This window comes from Ambystoma mexicanum, chromosome 1p (assembly GCF_040938575.1).
Source record: "Ambystoma mexicanum isolate Mex_15411 chromosome 1p, UKY_AmexF1_1, whole genome shotgun sequence".
Classification (NCBI taxonomy): Eukaryota; Metazoa; Chordata; class Amphibia; order Caudata; family Ambystomatidae; genus Ambystoma; species Ambystoma mexicanum.
The window spans coordinates 871,126,435-871,147,224 of record NC_090921.1 but is presented as its reverse complement, the minus strand read 5'-3'; the positions used below and the strand labels follow the sequence as shown (position 1 = coordinate 871,147,224).

General features: G+C 38.8%; 1 protein-coding gene across 1 annotated transcript in view; it reads left to right on the top strand.

Annotated features, from left to right (window-relative positions):
• The window catches only part of LOC138581958 (uncharacterized), a 479,211-nt gene that overhangs the window by 207,061 nt on the left and 251,360 nt on the right, over positions 1 to 20,790 (top strand). The window contains exon 3 of the mRNA XM_069652872.1: positions 14,693 to 14,869. Coding sequence (XP_069508973.1) covers positions 14,693 to 14,869 — 177 coding nt within the window. The remainder of the gene's footprint in view (positions 1 to 14,692; positions 14,870 to 20,790) is intronic.

Genomic DNA, 20,790 nt, shown 5'->3' with positions numbered 1-20,790 from the left:
AGTCCTGTGTACTTGTGCACTGGACAGGTATCCATATTTTGCAGTAATTTAATTTTGATTTTGTCTTTTCTTTTTACATATTTATTGAGGAATTGGCGTTGGTGTTGTTTGTACATATGTTGTCACTTTTAAAGGTTTGAAAAAACCAATACACCAATAAAATAAAATAAAAAAAGCAGGACTTTTAGCTTAGTACAGTTTATAGACTAGATTTCTTATAGTTGAATGATGTGTTGATATCCTTTTGATATCATGGAAAGTGGTTTTACAAGTAGGTCCTGTAATGCAGGCCAATGAATGTCCTTGTAGTCCTGTGTACTTGTGCACTGGACAGGTATCCATATTTTGCAGTAATTTAATTTTGATTTTGTCTTTTCTTTTTACATATTTATTGAGGAATTGCCGTAAAGATTTGAAACATTGTTTGGGAATGTTACACATTGACGTGCATGGCCATTTGTACACTAGACGTTCTGATTCAGTTGAATGCAGGGGTAATTCTACGTTTTCAGGGCATATTTTTGTAATGAGTACTTCTTGTTTCATTATGGTATTATTCACTTTTTCATAACCTCGACCACTGCTATGTATGGCAATTGTATTTGTTTGCTTTTGTTTGTACGCTTCTTCATTAAAATATGGTTCTGTGCTCGTAGTGTGATTCCATTCACCTCCGCAGATACTTAAGAAGTTCTTTCTGTTGACATTTCGCTTATTGAGAAGTCTTTTTTGTAATTTAGTTATTAGTTTTGTTAGTGGTTTCATTTTGTTTAACAGTAAAATAAATAACTTTCTTTTCAGATGAATTGCACTGTCCATCAACGCTTCTAAGATTAATTTCCTACGATAGGTTTTAAGCATTGAACCTGATTTCTCTCCTGTTTTTATAAGATTTTGAAGGACTTTGTGATGGTACATTTTGGCTAAAATACTTTTCTTGGTATGCTTACTTTGCACTATATTAAAATTTGAAGAAGTAGTTTTATCTGTAGTGATTTTCTGTTAATTGTTTTTTGGTTTGTTTTACATTTTGATAGAGGAGGCAAAGTTTTTGTACTTGAAACTTCTTGTGTTTCACTAAATGACTGTATTAGCTGTTTTGTTTCAACTTTTTTTACAAATTCTGCTAGAGATGGATGCTTATGTTGGACACTTTTATTTTCATTTGCTCTACTTTTGCGTTGCTTTCTATGGACTTGACTTTTGGTAGGCATTCTTTAGGGTCTGTTGAAAAAATAAAGAAGATATGGGTTGGGGTGTTCTGGAATGTATGTGTGCTGTGTGCGTGAGTGTTTGAGTAAGATGATAAAGATGTATGTAATGGTGTGTGATTGTGCTTTGGGAACTACAACTAGTAGGGATAGGTATTCTTGAATTTATGTGTTACTAAACTGGGGTTCAGATGACAAAAAAAAAGTAAGCTAGTGGTGTGGAAAACTACAAATAGTAAATCTAATGTATACAATTAAAACAGTTGTTTGTTCTATAATATGAAAATTGTAGCGGTTCAGTTGGGTAATTTGTGTGTCCAAAAATAGGAATTTGTGGGCCATTCTGGCTGTAAATCGCTGTTTAAGACATGGAGATTTTTGTACAAAATGGTACACAATCTCTATTTTTAGGCACCAAAATAGCTTGTTTTAATGTTATAGTATGTTTGATTAATAATACAAATATTATGGTGATATTCTACTTACTTTTTGTCTTAAATTAACAGGTAACTTCTTAGTTCTTCTTTGTTCTTCGAATTCGGCTGCTTCTTTTCAGTAGACTGGTCTTCACTGCAATTGTAAAAGCTTCAAATTAGTAACTTTGTTTGTATATAGCGCTGTTTTTAATTTAGATATTGATTTTTTTAATTGAAATCCTCAGTGCCTTCTTTAAAACCATTAAACTAATTTATTTACATAAAATACAGTTCAGTACATATGATATGTTATTAATGAACAAATTGTATTGAATGACTAACTGTAGCAAAAGAAAATATCTTTACTATGTCTTGTGAAATTTATAATATACCAGTGAATACCACTATTTCTGTAAGTAAACTGTTCTAGGTAATAGCGCCTCAATGTCATGTCTAAATTAAAGTAATTAAGTAAATAAATAAATACAAACAAAAAATATGAAATTGTATACGTTTTTTTTAAGATTTAAACATAGATTGTGCTTGCATGCAATTTTGTTTGAATATATGTAGTCTATATATTTCATTTAAAAAATGTTAGTTTAACATGATTTGAGTTTGTGTGTATAAAGAAATGAAATAGTATAAAGGTTTATAAGTGATAGTTGATTTTAGGAAATTGAAAAAAATACAGTAAATTCATTTTACAGATTACACAAGCTAAAAGTCTGTTTGAAAATGTGTTCATCTACTGTACAGAAAATATGCATACCTGAAGTTTGTGTTCATGCATATGGATATGCATGGAGCTGCAAGTAGAAATTTTGGAGACTTGTACAGTATTTCTGGTAGATGGTGCTTGCCAATGATATGACACTTGTACTCAGAGAGATTCACAGTACATTTGCAGTGCTGATCTATGATGATGCAGTTAGATCTAGAGGTCTTAAATGTGATTGGTGCATGGTCATGTGATTTTTTAGCTACATCCAATGAGGGAATGGCAGAGAGAGTGAAGTGGAAATGGTAGAAGGGCTGTTCATGTTACGATATGTCCGCGGACATGGCGGTAGTTCGCGGACATCGGGAGTTACATCCGGGGATTTTTGGGTTCAGAAGTCATGCAAATGAGAATAAGCACTGAAAGGGATTGGTCAGGAAAGTTTAGTGGGTGTTTTGTGCCAGGAGAGAGTTTCTCAGATACTCGTTTTGCTGAGAGAACAAAAGATAGTTATGGCTGTGTGTTTCAGAAAACAGATTGTTTGGATTTTGGGAGATTCGTGGATACATTGGTTGAAGGTGCATGCAGAAAGCTGTGGAGTAGCTGTAGATCTTGGATTCCCACATGTGGAAGTACACTGGCATGGAGTATGTGGAATGAAGTGGTTGGACTTGCTACCTCTCTTTGCTACTTTGGAGACAGAGCAACATCCAGACATAATTGTAATTCATTTTGGAGGGAACAGTTTAGGCCATGTGACTGGAAGTTCTTTGCAATTTGCTATGAAAGAAGGACCTGGGAAGGTTATGGACATGTTTCCTAATTCTCAAGTGATATTTTCACGGATTGCGCAGAGACAAATGTGGCTTCGTTCTTCTTCATTTGGTCCACAAATGGAAAAAGCAAGGCACAATGTTAATAAGGCTGTTTGTGCCTTTCTAAGAGATTTTGGCATGTCCTCTTTTCACAATGAAAATATTATGTTTTGTAGTACATATATTTTCCGCAGAGATGGAGTCCATCTTACTCATGCTGGCAATCAGATTTTTCTGAGAAATGTACAAAATGCATTGCAACCTTTTTTGGAATTACAACAACCATTTTGAAGTAGGTGTTAAGCATTTATAATTTTTGACTTACAAACACCACCCAAAGGCTCTTTTCAGTGCCACCACTTCTTCCCAGAGAAAATTGCAATGTTTGTGATGGGGTAGCAACCCATTTTTTTAAATGTTTGCGAACTGTCCGCGGAATTCTAAAAAATACAAAGGGCCCTGCTTCATTTATTTTCACTTCTATTTTTTAACTGTGAAAGGCGGCTCTGAAAAGAGGCTTATTTTTTTTTTGATTTTTGATATTTTGTATTTTTTTTGGTTTTTTATACACGACACACTAGGAGAGGAGGGGAAAGGAAGGTAAAGGGGGGGACACCAACCACAGGGATAAGAAAGGGCGAGCTGAGAGAGGAAGATGTAGAGTGGGTTTTATTTGGGTAGTGAGCAGATCTTCTCGTGCTCTGAGACGATAGTCTCAAAAGCACTACGAAGTCGCTCCCCCCTGCAGAGTACTGTGTCACAGTACATACATACAACTGTGACCCTCGAAAGGTAAGGGTCATCAGCATTCTGTATGGCCTATGAGGCAGCTTGAGGAAGACGCTGTCCCACAGAGGTGGTCCTTGTGGTGACAGGATCAGAAACAGAGGATGAAGTAGAGGAAATCAACCTGCTACGTTCTTCTCAAGGTACAACCCTGCAAATAGCCCCAGAGTGAAATGACCTCAGGTGTCGCTTCATACTAGTGTTCCCAAACCTGTACTTACCGTGCTTCCCATGACTGAGTATCATTTTGCACTCATTGCAGGTAACACGGTTCGCACGAGTCTTAGGAACATTACTATGAATGGTAAATAACCGCCACACCCAAGACTCACGCCTAGTGCGGGTAGTAGGGTTTTCATGTACCTCATTCTCATCATCCTCTTCTTCCTCCTCTGCATCCTCACTCCTGTTCCCCTCTTCAGGCCCTTGGGGAGGTGGTGGTGGTGGAGGTGGTGGGGGTGGTGCTGAAGCAGGTGCAGCACCAGGTGGCAGTTCTGCAGCCAGGGATGCCATCTCGATGGTGTAATCAGCAAGTTGCTGGAGAAATAGCTGTGCTCTGAAGAATAGCCAGAAACACAATGAGAATAAGCTCTAGGGCGTGGTCTTTTATAGGTGTGCTTGTGTGCGGTTCGTGGACATGCGCGCTGTACGCAGACAGATCGAACACAAAAAAAAGTTTTAAAAGTTTCAAAAGGTATGTAGAAACTCGGGATTACTATGTGGGACTTGTGCCATGGTGAGATTTTATTGAAAAATATTATGGATTAATTTGAAAATGTACTTTTAATTTGTTCGGGGACCCGAACAGTGTCCTCATTCAGAACACGCGATCAGCGTGGGCGCGGTCATATGATCCATTCGCGAACAAGTCAGCGAAGGAAGCGCATGTCCGCAGGACACCAAATGCACGGAGATTGGCTAGCGCATGCGCGTTGATGTTCTACGGACACTGTTCGGGTCCTGAACTAATTAAAATTGCGTCACACGTGAAACGAACATTTCAGGACACTGCGTGTGTTCTTAGAACGGTTTAAATTTGCTAGCGAACAGTAAGGACAGATATACTGTTCTTCAGGACACGTTCAATTTCGTTTATGTACGAACATTTCAGGACACCAATTGTGTTCTTAGAACATTTTCAAGTTGCTAGCGAACAGTACGGACAGGTATAGTGTTCTTTAAGACACCTCCATTTTCGTTTAATTACGAACAATTCAGGACACCGCGTGTGTTCTTAGAACAGTTTGAACTTGCTAGCGAACACTACGGACAGATATAGTGTTCTTTAGGACACTTTAATTATTATTTTTTACGAACATTTCTGGAAACCGCGTGTGTTCTTAGAATAGTTTCATCTTGCTAGCGAACAGGACGAACAGGTATAGTGTTCTTCAGGACACCTCCATTTTCGTTTATTTACGAACATTTTAGAACACCTGCACTGTCCGCGGACACCTACATTGTTTTTAAGAAAAAAAAAAAAAGTATTTACAACACAATATAAAAATTAAACTTTATTTAACATATATTAATCATTTATGACAGAGAAGGTGAGGCAGAAACAGAAACAAAAACAGGAGAATTAGGGGTTTCATCATGATTGTTATTAGGTGAAGAAGGGATGGAAGTCTCATCAAAACGTTTTGGGTTATGGAGAATGTTTGGTGATAATTGACTGGGATATGGTGAGGGGGGACAAGTACATGTGGGGCAATGGTATTATGTTTTTGTTTTAAAATGATCTTCAACAAAAGTTTGCAAATTATTAAAATTGGTCAACAATAAATCAATTTTTTCTTTTATGCTGCCAAGCGTGTTTTCCATAACAGCTTCTTCAGAGGTAGTTTCTATTTTGTTATGCTCTGTACAAAAAAAAATATATATATGTTAAATGTATACAAAATAATAATAATTAAATGGTTTATATTATAAAGTGTTTACCATTAGTTTCACTATCTTGTGACATTTCTTCATGTGGGAAATGTTCCTCTAGCCATTCCAGAGTACTAGACATTTCTGTGAGAGAAAAAAAAAGATAATATATTTTTTTATCTAATACAGAAAGTTTATAAATATATGAATACAATTAAGTACACTTACTATTTCAGGTAAGATATGTCCTATGTACTCAGTGGGTCTGACTTTTGTTCTCAGTTCTGTTGTGTTTGTGAGGTAATTATGTTGGAAGCCAATTTATTTTCTTGTGGTATATTCCATTTTAGAACATAGTGCATTTAAATGAATGGCTAGTGTGTTGTATATATGGGTTACATTTCTTATGTATTAGTGCATATAATGTGTTTGTGTGCTTTTTTTAAATTTGTTAAATGTCCCTATGTTATGATATAACAATCAAACATACCCCCCCCCCAGAGTTTTTTAGGTAGTGGTACTGTTCTTCGAACATGTCCGCGAACATTAAATGAGTTTGTGGACATCAAGTACAGTAGAAGGGATTCAGTCAGTTCCATATAATATGTATATAAAGCGAAAGTCATTATTGTTAATTTGCTCTACTAAAAACCTACAAAATTCAATGAAAAAACTTTGTTAAAGGGACGTTATGGTTAAGTTGCACTACTAAAAACCTATGAAATTCAGTGAAAAAACTTTGTCAAAGGGACGTTATGGTTCCAAGTAAAACCGAAAAACCCTTGAAATTCGCCAGGTATGGTAAGCTAAGCAACCATAACTCGCGCCACCACAGTACACTGCTAAGGCTAACACCCAGGACATCCAAGATGACATCACAAATGTCATTGATGACATGGTTGTGGGCAGGGCCTAGAGTCTTAGGTGCATGGCTGCAGTCCATAGGCCGTAGGCCATACACCCAAGACTCTAGGTCCTGGCCACAACCACCGCAGCATATCACACCCATACATCACACCCATAGAATCGAATATTTATCAGGTGGTTGTGGGCAGGACCTAGAGTCTTGGGTGCAAGGGCAAAGGCCATGCACCGAAGACTGAAGTTATATGCACTGAAGTTATAAGCCACCATGTGTGGCTTACAACTTTGCTCTCCCTCGATTAATTCTCACAAAACTTGCAGAAAGTGTGAGATGGGTGGGTCCATATAGACAGTTAAAATATTTGATTCTATGGGTGTGATCTATGGGTGTGATATGCTGCGGTGGTTGTGGCCAGGGCCTAGAGTCTTGGGTGCATGGCCGTAGGCCGTAGTCCATACACCCAAGACTCTAGGCCCTGGTCACAACCAGCGCACCATGTCACACCCATAGATCACACCCATAGAATCGAATATCTATCACATGTTTGAAATCTACAGTTTCTGTACTGTTTGGTTTGTATGAAGTTTTGGCTACGTCATGTTATTAAGATTGTAGAGTTTGGTAACAAGCACTGTAGTATAACATATCCATGGAGGTGAACATTTTGTATTGTGGTGTATGGCTAGATGTTTGCTTCAATGGTTCTGTTATGCAGCAGTATTTATGCATTGTATTAGAATATACTTACTGTTTGATTTATTGAGATTGGATATATTTTTTCATGAGTTTGGTAACTGGAGTACATATTCTTTTTCAATTTCTGTGATAAAAGAAAAGAGCATGTTAGTGTATGTATTTTATAAAGACTTATTACATTGCATAGTAGAGATTATAGCTTTTTTTCCAACCCTCATATTTAGTAGTTTACAAACCAGTGTACTGTGCAATTTGCTCAGTTTCTGTGTTTGTTTTTCAAATCATTGGTTCTGTGGGAAAAATATCCATGTCGGATTAAAAAAAACCTTTTTTGTTATGCTACAGTCTATTTGTTTGTTTGTTTTTAGTGTTCACTTGTTGTTTCTGGCTAATGTTCTATCTGTTGGCTTGTTGCAGATTTTTGGAGCAGTTAGATACCTGTTGGAGTATTCCAACTCTCTATTTTTTGTTACAATTTAGGGGTATTCATTTATCTGTTTGTTTGTTATAGAATATTGGGGCAGTTAGAAACCTGTTGGCGTATTCTAACAATTTGACCATGTGGGAATCCATTCAGCTTGCTGTTGTTTTTGGTACCATCTGCATTGTAACGTAGAAGCATTAGTATTACATATTTACTATGTGTTTGTATTAGTAAGGTGGAGCGATTATCTGAATTGCAGGTAGTACATAATATACCATGGTTTGCATTTTGTACAAGTTGCTGAAATGGAACAGATTCACAATTAGGTATGGATACATACACAAAGCACTCATTAGGGATTTGTTCCTGTGTCACATTGTTGCAGAGAGTGCATGTATGTTTCCACATGTACGAAATCTGGAAGATTTCATTTATAGGCATGTTTTTGTTTTCCAGTAATTCTTGTCTTATTCCATGAACACTATACGTGTTGTTAGGATTGTTTGTTGCGTTTCTATGAAGGACTAACATTTGCAAACACAATTGCTCTGTACTGTGTAAGTAAATGTTGTCAAGAATTGGTGGCAATTGAAATAGAATATTCATTGTTACATTTGCGTAGCAACTTAGACCAGTTATATTTGAAAATTTGAATGGACCAGATAGTTCTGTGTCCAAGTCATTTTTTCCTAGTGTGTGTTGCTTCTTTGAAGAAGTACCTCAGTTACTTTGAGTAATAGGTTCTTCTTTGGTTGCGGTAATTAATTACATATTAGCTTCTTTTACTCTCTTTGGAGGATTAGCAGTGAGATCCTGTTGCATTTCTGTTTGAATCATTTTTCTTTTACAAGGTGTTCCTTTTTGTGGATCAAGATATGTTTTTAGATCGGGGGTGTATAGTGAATGTAGTGTATTGTATTCTTTAATGCAAGGAATATCAGCGTTTACTTTACTTGCATCAAAGTTGATTAGAAATAGACCGTCAAGTGTACGTAAGAGTGATAGTGCTACGTAGCTCATGCCTTCTTTAAAGACTGTGTTACCATATCTATCAATGCTTTGTATAGGGTAAGACCTTGTGATTTATGAATGGTGACTGCATATGCTATAGTTAGAGAAAATTGTTCTCTGCGTACATACATGTCTTTGAAGAGAAGGAATAGAGCTGTTGAGCGCCCTATCCTTTTTAATTCTGAAAGTTTGTCAAAGAGAATATTGACAAACTGAATGCTGTTGTCACGTGGGTATGTTTGAAAGCCAACAACTGTACCCAGTGTTCCATTAACTAGTCCTTGATCCATGTCAAGGTTACGTTTAAGCATTACTCTACAGTTAAAGGATAATATTAATATTTTCTTCAAACCAGCTGTGTTAGAGATAGAATTTTCTAAGGTATTTAGGCTTGTTGTGACTTGTTGTCACATGGGTAGTGTCATACCATGTACGTCCAGTTTGTCTGTGGAGCAAATTTCAATTATTGGTTGCATTTCTTTTTTCAACATTGTTTCATTGAATTTGGAACAGCTTGCAAGAGTTGGCATTAAGGACATACAATTGACATTTTTGTGCGCTAATTGTTCCATAACATCAGTAGCACATGAGTTATCACCATAAAGTGCATGGATGTGCCGGGGTTTTAATATTGCTTGTGCTTCTTGAGATAGTACACCAACTCTAATACTTTTTAAAATGTTGGTGTAAGTGAGGTCTGCAGATTGGTTCATGTTTTCTGTTAATTCTCTGTATTGGAAATGTTGCCAAAGGTTGACATTTCCTATGCTGCCAACAGTTTTACGGCAGAGTTTGTGTCTTAAGGTTTTAAACATAGGTTCACCTTTCACTGGTGTCAATTGAAGGAGATCTCTGAAAACAATAATGTGTTATCCTCCAAAGAGCTCTTCGTAGTTTGTTTTAAGTACTTCTTGCAACCTGAGGTGAATCAAAGCCAACATTAGGTTGGAGACCATGCTCATTTCATCTATTAGTAGCATTTTCATTTGTTGTAACACTCTGCGTAGTTCCATTGCAGCTTCTGTAGAAAGTTTGTAATAGTCTAATTTGTTTTGGTGTTCTACTGGAACGAGTAGTAATCAGTGTAAAGTGACACCGCCTATGGTGTAGGCAGCTAAACCTGTGGGGGCAGCATCAACAGCTGATAGTTTGTTGTTTGTCAATTGTTGACGGAACTTGCTGATGATTTTGATTAAGAATGTTTTGCCTGAACCAGCTTCACCACTGACGTATAGTAGTATAGGTTTGTAATTTTGACAGGTACATTCTTTATTTTCATGCTATAAACCATGTTCAATTTCTTTTGTTACTTCTTGAAAAATGCTACGCTGCTCTCTGTTCAGTTTTGATTGTAGTACAGTTAAGTCTTCTGTATCTTCTTCATGGTGACACATGGTGTTTTCTACTTCTGTCATAGCTAATTCTGCTTCATTTTCTATTAGTGGCTGTCCCAGTGGTTCTTGGCTTCCTGATACAGAAGGTTGACTACTGTCAGGAGTGTCCTTTTCTAGTTGGGCCTGGAGTTCTTCTTTGTGTTGCTGTTCATTGTGAAACATTGTTTTGTACTGCGTAAAGTTTACATCGTTAATAGTGCTTTCATTTGATTTGAAAGCATCTTCATAGGAGTCATAGTTATCTAGTATCTCTTCTTGTTTTCTCCATGGTTTAAAAAGTTATAGCACAGACATGTAATATAGTTCTTTCTGTTGAGGAGTTTTTAATGACAATTTGATATGATTAATTAAGCTTCATTTGGTAAGTTTCACTAAGCTGCCTTCACAATCTGTCACTCTATATCTACCTTTTTTCATCCGGTTTTATATTATTTTTGTATGCAAAGTTTTGGGCTATGTGGTATGGACACATGGTTTCCAAAGTGGTACTCCTGTTCGGGTAGTATGTGTCTAGTAAATTGTTTTTCAAAATGTCTTGGCTGTTGGGATCATTTTTGGCTATTGTTTCTATGTCCTCATATGATTTGAGAACTCTTTTTCTAGATTTAGCAGGACCAAGACTTAGCCATACTATATTTTCAGATTTTCCATACAAAGCAGTACCGATTAAATGATCTGCAGCTTCATACAAGCCACATTCTCTATGAGAGAGTATTTTTATGCCTAAACTGTACAATGTCTGAGATAGTGTTTTGTCTGATGATAGATCATTCCAGAGGTCTTGAAGCTCTGTTTTTTCTGCTTTTGTTAAGTAGGCTGTAACATATCATGCAACTGCAGTGGAATTGTCTGCAATGTACTACACATCTATGTTAGCATTCCATAAGAAGGCAATGATTGCAATGTAATCATTGATATATTTTGATTCTTCTGTTCTATTTATGTAATACGTGTTATTAGGGGATTTACCTTTAACACTATGTCTAACTGAAGACATGAAGTTGTTCACTTCACTTGTTTCTGTAACTGGTCTAGGGAAACCAAAGCAGCATTTGGTGCAGTATTTCTGTTTGTATTTGCGACGACAATATTTGCCACATTTGTGTCTTTGAAATTGAACCATTTGTACATGAAGATCACTATTTGTTACTTTTGATGGAATTTCACAAGTGACATATTTTTCGATAAACTGTAAAACAGTGGAATCACTGCCTTGACCAAATTTAAGAGCATCTTTAATCCATAAAAGCATGTGGATATGTGGTGCTCCTCTGGCTTGGTATTCTTTTCTCCAAAAGAAGTGTTGCACTTCTCCGAGGGGAGGAACAGTTTTATTACAAATTAAGTGTAGCATAGCAATGAAACGATGATGGAAATATCTTGAAACATTAAACTGATCTAGAGAGCAAAGTTCTCCAGGTGTTAGTATATATATGTTTGTTTTGTTTTTGTTTGATATGCGTAGGAAATCCTGTAAATCTTCCCATGCATATTCTGCACAACTTAATGTAACAAACCAAGTGGGTGGGCTAAGGTTTCTTATCATACAACGTACATCTCTGTGACGTCGGAACCAGTACTCTTTTGTACCATGCATGTTTGGTAACAGATTTGTAATGCTTGATTGTAAAACCTCATCTTTTTCTTGCACTTTTTGTATTAATTGTGTAGCTGACATATTTTGAAAGTGGGTTCCTGATTTTAATAAGTGTGCAACTCCAGAACATAGAGTTGCTAGTTCACTTTCAAAGAGTAGGTGGAATATGTATTCCACACTTTGTCTAAATCTGGGATCTTCAGAATACATTCGTAACAAGCGGTATTCTGATGCTGTTATCTGAGTGGTTCTATCATCGTACATTCCTCCTTTGCCAGTTGGAAAGTGTAGAGGAAAAGCACGTGCTTCTATACTTTTTCCCATATGCTGATTGGTGATCCTTTGGTTTGTCACATTTGGTACGTTTCTAGTGCATCATCTATGGTGTCATTAGAGTGTAATGGATGAATTGTAATATGGTCTAAAATATTGGATACTGTAGCAGGTTCAAATTGACCAGTTTGTGGTGACTCTTGAATTATTTCAGTTGTTTCCCTTAAGTTTTCTTCAATAATTATTTCTTTGTAGTATTCATTATTTTCTTTTAGATATTGCAAGGCTTGTCTAACTTTATGTAAGTCTACGAGTTGTTGCCTTTTTTTTGTCTTTTGTTGGTACACCTTTACTACGACAATTAAAGATTGCTCTATTGGACGTTGCACTGCCAGAGTGTGCACATTTTCTTTCAGATCTAATGGTAAATAAACTACTTTGCCACAAATGCCTTTAACCAATTCAGAGGGAGGTCATTTTGCTGTTTTTGGTTGAAGGTGTATTATTGCTTGAAATGGGTGCACTGTTTGAATTATGATGCTCACATATAAAGTTGTTGCAGGGGTTTTGGTAGTGGGAATTATTCCAAGTTATTTGTGATATCACGTGAAGGAGTTTGGTTGTTGTCAAGTTTTGTAGTGCAGTAACTGCAAAGTATTAAGGGGTCTGTTATTTCGTGTTTGTTTTCTGCTATAAGGTAGAGAGCTAATTCAAACCATTTGGAATCTTCATTGTCTTTTATTTTGTATGTTACGTCTGTAGTATTTTTGTTACTTTTATAAAAAGTTTTGCGGCAACACACACACACATGGTTTGGTACTTCAGCGGATGTACTTTTAAATTTTAGTATTTCTTTTTTGTATGTGTGTAGTAGAAGTTTGCTGTGTGCAGAATTGTTGCTAGTCTGTTGTAAAAGTGGCTTTCACTTCCAAAATATTTTCTCTGGATATGGTTGATTTCTTCGAGTAGGTCTTTGGGTGTACTATGTAGAAGAGTGTTATTTAAATTGGCTAGTGCTAAAGCAGGACTTTTAGCATAGTACAGTTTATAGACTAGATTTCTTATAGTTGAATGATGTGTTGATATCATTTTGATATGATTGAAGGTGCTTTTGCAAATATGTCCTGAAATGCAGGCTAATGAATGTCCTTGCAGTCCTGTGTATTTGCGCACTGGACAGGTAACCATATTTTGCAGCACATTCATTTTGATTTTCTCTTTGCCTTTCACATACTGATTGAGGAACTGGCGTAAAGATTTGAACGATTTTTTGGGAATGTTACACATTGATGTGCATGGCCTTTTGTATACTGGACGTTCTGGTTCAGTCGAATGGAGAGGTAATTCTGAGTTTTCTGTGGATATCTTTGTAAGCAGTATTTCTTGTTCCATTATGGTATTATACATTTTTTCATAACCACGTCCACTGCTATGGATGGTAATTGTGTTTGTTTGGTTTTGTTTGTATGCTTCTTCATTAAAATATGGTTCTGTGCTCGTGGTGTGATGCCATTCACCTCCACAGATATTTAAGCAATTATTTTTGTTGACATTTCGTTTATTGAGAAGTTTTTTTTGTAATTTAGTAGATAGTTTTTTTAGTCCTTTCATTCTGTTTAACACTAAAATGAATAACTTTCTCTTGAGAAGGTTTGCACTGTCTATTAAAGGCTTTAAGATTCATTTTCTACGGTAGGTTTGAAGGGTATTTCATCTCAAAGATGACATCAATACATTTGTGATATCAAAGATGACATCAATACATTTTTGATGTCATCTTTGATGTGCTGGGTGTTATTCTTAGCAGTGCACAGTGGTGGCACAAGTTATGGTTGCTTAACTTACCATAACTGGCGAATTTCAGGTTTTTTTTGGTTTTACTTGTAACCATAACGTCCCTTTAACAAAGTTTTTTTAATGAATATATATATATATATATATATATATTTCTTCGTTTATCTTATATATCTTAGTTTTACCACTTGTTAATATGTGAGTTTACTACCTCATTTTCTCTTGCAACTGGTATGGTAGAATAATTAACACAATGGGGGAAACAGAAAGAAATAGGAACACTCTCCAGCTTTTCTAAGAACAATATGCAAGTTTTACTATTGACAGAGGGTTGTATTTGTAACTTTTATGTGATACTATCGTGGACACCCACCTGTATCACATCTACAACCATGCACATTCCTGTTAAACATATGCAAAATTACTCTGCAAATTACACTAATTAATCATTTCTACAGTTTCCCAAAGGCAGGAATATTGTGTTGCACTTGTGGGTAAGCCCCTTTATTGTACTCGTGGACATACTCCAACCTGGTACATTGCTTTTGTGTAGCAAATACATTTTCTCCAAAAGCCATGGTCACTGCCCTGAGCTAGCACTTCATGGAAAGTGTATATGATGAACAACGTTTTCTCTGGATTATCCCGAAAACCCATGCCATGAATGAAAGATGATATTTGTTTGTTGCTTCTTATATTAAAATGCACACACACACGCGCAACCTCTCTCCCTCTCTTCCCCCCTTCCTACCTACCTCTCTCTTTCATACAGCGATTAGAAATGTAAGCACGCTGCTGATGGATTTTTCCTTCTTAGTTTACAGATGACTATTTCCGGAAGATCCCAGCCTCCGATTGGCCAAAAATCATAGTTGTGGCAGATGGATCTTGCGGTGAATCAAGTTCAGTCCTGGGAATCAACTCAGACTATCATGTGGAATCATGTAATGCTTACGGAGCAAATGCAGCCTTGGAGAGACCAGATCAACGACAGGTAACAACAGATGCTAATAGCAAATCCTATTTCAATGCTCCACATAATGCACTTTAATGCACATTAATCCCCTTTATCTTTCTGTATGGATGCTTCTTCAATGTTCTTGCTCATAAAAAAACATTGCAGTAGTTACCATGTGCATAGTTACTTATCTACACCATGCATCAAAGTCATTGGCATTGACATTTGTAATGTCAGCCAACACACAATGTAACCTTTGTGCAATGTGATAACCTGCATCTCAGTGAGCCACCTCCCACAAATGTATTGGTCTGTACCTCTTTTTCAATATGTCTAAAAAAATGTAATATATCGCTACACTTCCTCCATGGTTCAGCGCTAGATGCAAACTTTACTGCTCAGGTTCAAGCTTTACATGTATGCAGCATGTCACTTGGCGTTTAGTTCTGCAGTGTAGGGACTGAATCCCATCCAGAAGACTTTGAAAAAAGTAGCCGGCTTTGGGAGCTCATTTGCACCTTTCTGTCAGTACGCCACATTTGTTTAAAAGTTCACTGTTAAAACCTCAAAAGGAGTAGGTATGGTATGGTATGGTATGGTAATGTTTATTTGTATAGCGCCTATAGAGAGGCAAGTGTTTCAAAGTGCTCAGGGAGGGAAGGAACAAGGGGAAAAACAACAGTCGCTCAGAGCCCTTGAATTTCTGAGACGATAATGGTCTGCACAGGCAGATTAAGTGAATATCATACATTTAACAGTTTAGATAAAGAAAATAGGCCTACCGGCGATTATGTGTTTTTTTCAAGTGCACATTAAGGGGTGAAGACAAGGGAGAACAGACAGAACGATCTTCAGGCAGGGCTGTATACTGATTGTGCAAGTGTGGGAGGGCAAGGGCCGGGCAGGGGACCAAGTGTGTCCAGTCAGTAGAGACTGGTGAAGTGTGGAGAGGGAAGCTCTCAAGGTTTTACTACAAGTGCAGTGGGGTGTAGGGCCTTGCGGCAAGTGAAGAAGGACTGGCAAGGGTGCCTGGGACCTGTGATACTCTGAGGTACACCAGGCGGCCATTCAATAAACTGTATGGAAGGAGGGAGATAAGGAAGAGAAGCGAGCTGGGTTAGCAGGGTAGGGTGAGAGAGAAGGAGGAGGAGAAGAGGAAGGTCTTGAGGAGTATCCAGAACTTGAGAATTTCAGCCTCAAGATGGAGGATGGCAGGGAGACTGTTCCAGGGGGAGGCACCTGCTGAGGAAAGGGATCTCTCTCCAAATCTCTACTTGGAGAACCTGCTCACTCGCAGAAGGTTGGAGGTAAAAGAGCAGAGGGCTTGAGAGGGACAGTATTTAGAATGGCAGCGTTGAAGGTAAATAGGTCCCAGGCCTCGGAAAGCCTTGTGGACAATGCAGAGGGTCTTGAATTTGATCCTTGCAGCCACAGGGAGCCAGTAAAGGGATGTCAGTGCCTGAGAGATGCAGTCCCTGGGCTTGAGGCCAAGGATAAGTCTTGCGGTTCTGTTTTGGATGAGTTGAAGAGGGAGCAGGGCGGAAGCAGGGAGGTTGAGGAAGATGCTTTTGCAGTAGTCCAGCCTGGAGAGAACTAGGGCTCTGTAGACAGTGAGCCGCTGAGGGAAAGTGAGAAACGGTAGAGTGCCTCTAAGGAAGTGTAGTTGATAGTTAGACTTTTTTGAAATGTGACAAATGTGAGAGGAGAAGGATGTGATGAGGACCCCAATGTTTTTGGCCTCACAGGTGGGGGTAGGCGCAGGGCCAAGGGGGGCCAGCCAGAGTGAGCTGGAGACAGCGGAAGTAGGTGTCCCAAGGCAAATAATCTCAGTTTTACACTCATTGAGACAATGGTCATTTGCAGCACAGCATGACTGAATAGCTGACAGACAGTCAGGTATGAATGAAGAGGAGGAGGTGGCTGAGGGTAGGCTGAAGGATAGCTGCCTGTCATCTGCATAACACTGGAAGCTCGAGGTAAAAGTGGCAAACACACATGCCAGGGCAGCCATGTAGACATTGAAGAACCAGGGGGATAGATTAGAGCCCTGGGGAATGCCACAGGTTGAGAGGGTGATAGTTCAGAGACAGGCTCCAAGTTCGACCTGGGATGGGTGGTCGGAGAGAAAAGAGGTTAACCAAGCCAGAGCCTGACCTGTGATTCCCAAGGTGTCACGAAAGCTGTGAGATCAGGATATTGTCATTAACTGTGTCAAACGCAGAAGATGGATCAAGGAGATTGAGGACAGAGGAAGTGTTAGTGTCAAGATTTGAGAGCAGGTCTTCACGGGTATTCAGGAGAGCAAATTTCCATGCCTGGATGCTCTAAAGCCAGACTGATGGTCATGGAAACAACTGATTGATTCCGTGTGGAGGTTTAGCTGAGAGATAGCCAGCTTCTCCAGGAGTTTGCCCAGCAAAGGAGTGATAGAGATCGGTGGTAGTTTGACGGAATGGAAGGGTCAGCAGAGGGTTTCTTGAGAAGAGGGTGCACAAGGGAGTGTTTGAGAGCAGTTGGGAAAACTCCAGTGGAAAAGGAGAGGTTGCAAAGGTCGGCCAAGGCTGATGCGAGGGAGTCAATGTTGTCCTTGATGGCTTTGGAGTGGCAGGGGTCAACTTGCTTGGATGAGGCCTTCATAGACCGGACTTGTCTGGTGACCTCATCAAGTGTGACGGCAGAGAGAGAGGAGAGTGGAAGTGGAGATGGGCCCAAGAGAGGCACAGGTGCTGGTTTGTTCTGTGGTGTGGGGGGAAGGGAGGAGAGGATGTCTTGGGTTTTTGTGTTGAAGTGTGCTGCCAGGGCCAAACAGAGGTCCTGGGTGGAAGTGACAGAGGAGAAGGCTGTTGCAGTATTGGCCAGTTCCTTGCAGACTTTGAAAAGTTTGGCTCTGTTGTTTGATGCCATGGAGATGCGGGTTTCAATAATGACTCTTTCTCTTGGAGTCGATATTGCTTTTGAAGGAGGTGAAAGATTAAAGAATATCGAGGCTGGATACCACATAATAGAAATACACCAGTCACGAGTACTAGGGTACAAGTACACTTTATTTTAACAGAACAGCTGTCTGGCTCTCAACACCCTGCAATATGTGCAAGCAGACACTGTGAGATGAGAGAGTTGTGGACATTTCAAAAACATGAGTATTTATACAGTTTTCTCACAATCCCAGACACATCGTCCAGCCCCTCTTCGTGTAACACATTTACCTAGGGTACATAGCCTTTCCACAAAACTAATAGATGTAAAAACATCCTTGAATAGCTGGTTGTTTTCTGTTAAACACTTCATACAGTCCTTATTTCATTTACTTATATTTGTCTACCATTTGTTCTTAAGTTTAAAGTCAGCTTAGTTTCAAGGAGCGAAAACAAAGATTTCTGCAAAAGCACATGTTCAGCTATTCATCATTCTGTTTCGCTATTTGAACAGGGAAGACACCGTTTGCACAGATGGCATCTAAATTACTGATTAGCATGGCTTTTGTTTAGCTCCAAGGTTCCCTTTCTTGCAGGGCAAACAATCCACCTTAGCAGCTTCAGCATGCTTATCTAGGTTGACACATTACAAAGTTAATTTTGCTCTGCAGGAGCCAAAAACACAATTTCTAACATGGGACAGAAAGCAGGAGTTAATCGAAATGCCGGATAACTTAAAATGGCGGCCTAGTCAGCCTGTTTCAGGTTCATTCAAATGCGATTTACAGTGCAATGTGATTGTGCTTAGGCTAACGTTTACTATCAGACAGTATTCATGCAAAATATACTTTTACAAACCCTCCTTTTGGCTTAAGCGAAGAGCATTACTCAAACATTAGCATCATCTGAAAAACATGTATCATCACCAGAACATACTTTATAGAGATGTCCTGCATTTCCAAGGCATTAGTAATCTTTCTAGTTTACCAACTGCTTGTGCACAACTTCCCCCTATCATAGAACAAATGACAGGAAAACACTGTATGCAACAGCAGCAAAACAGTACAATGCCAAGGATCACCATTAGAACTGCAAAGATTTTCCAGCTCCAAGATCGTAACAAGTCCCAGAACCAGATGCAAATATCCAAGTTTCCCTCTGGAATGTGTACTTCAGTTAAAAGGTGTGTAATTTCTTAATTGCCTTAAATATGGTGGGGGAGGAATCGGGTACAAAAAGATAACACGCAGATCCCACCATTTTGCACACCCCACCACGCTCAGCTAGAATGATGTCTAGCACCATCCTATTTTGAAGAGCCACTAATCTAATAGCCGTTTGCTCTAGTGTCATGTTCTATAGGATGACAGTGGTTTCATTGATGGTTTTCTCTAAAACCCTTGCCAATTTTCAAATATCTTGGGAGTTTATTATCTATCCCCAAAATGGCACAAAGGATTTAGCAACATCACCCAGAATCTGTGAGGGAGTGTCGCCATCCTCAACCCACCTAAGACGAGTTTTAGAAACTTCAGCAGTGGTGGCAACATGTGCCTGGTAGTAGTATACCTAAATAAAAAGTACCCTGCCAATCTCTTGGCAACCAAGGATACGCCTCATTACCGCAAAGTAAACGGGATCTGCTACATATAGAGGTCTATCTTAACTAGTTACCAAGCAACGTTCATAGATCCCTCAAATGTACCCATTGGTTGGGAACCCTCTCTTCGTATGCTAAATGGCATAGAGCTTGGACTATAGTTAACAGTATAGGAAGGAGGCACGGCATCCCTATTACCTATGGGAGCCATTTTAAAGGTAATCATTGATTGGAAAGGTCTGGAAAGTCTATCAGAAGGCCTAATAGAAGCAACATTTATCTTGCTCCTATTCGCAAACAGAGAACACCCTAAAGGTGCTAAAACACGTTTTTCAAACTTAGTGAGATTAGTCCCATCAAAATTCCCAGTGACACTAACGTTCCATCGGCCAAAGAATAATGCCCTAAGTTAAGCATAACATGCAGTAGTTAGAGGGAGTGGATATATATACCAGCCCAATCCCTTTTACCCATTTTGTGGCAGATGTGAACATATCCAACAATTGGTCTTATTCAGATTGGCATGGGTTGCGTTCATGATCATCAAGAGGGTGTTGTTATGATAACCCCCTCTATGTTGGAGGTCTCGAGGATGAAGAGTGTGCAAATGCACATAACATGGAGACACAGTGGAGACATTTGAAGTTGGCAATAAAACATCAAACGGATGTACACTCTCCAGATACCAAAACCTGAATGTCAATGTAATTACAATACAAGCTGTTATTGTGATCAGTATCAATTTGGTCCTCGGTCGACCATGACCCTCGATGGGTGGACTCATTATCAGCAAACAGATCAAGATCCTTTTTAGTATGAGTGGCCCTAAAATAGGCATAGTTTCTCAGCGTCCGTTGAGAAGCTTCACTGTTACGCTTTTTTAGTTCATCCGTGGTTGGCACTTGACCATGTGGCCTATCTTGATTGAAGGTAACTTTGCCGGTCTCCGCCTCTTATTGTATGCAGCAGAGGAAAGACGAGGGACTGGCTCTACGGTGATTTCTTGTGGGTTTCTTGTGGGCACAGAATCATAGCTGTACTTTCCTATTCTATTTACATTCATGTAATGTCAGCAAACTCTAAATGTAAATCCTGTTCCGTGGTCGCAGATCGTACCTTGGCACACCAGGTACAGAATGGTCAGTGAACAAAGCGTCATCATTTCCTCAAGAAGAGGAAGAATCAGAAACAAGATCAATCAACGGTGAAGAAGAAAATGAACAAGCAACAATCTCCCAAAGCCCCACGGGCTCAGGAAGAACTTTTGTGACACCCTCAGTGTCAATCAAAGAAGGCTTGTTGTAATCATCGGGATCCTCAATTCCCTTCTCTTCCCCTTTGTCATAGGGTAGAGGAAAAGGAATCCTCTTCACAATTGTAGCGTGGATCCAGTGTTTATTTCCAGTCACTCGTACTGCGATTTTCCTAGCCAGAAGGATCTG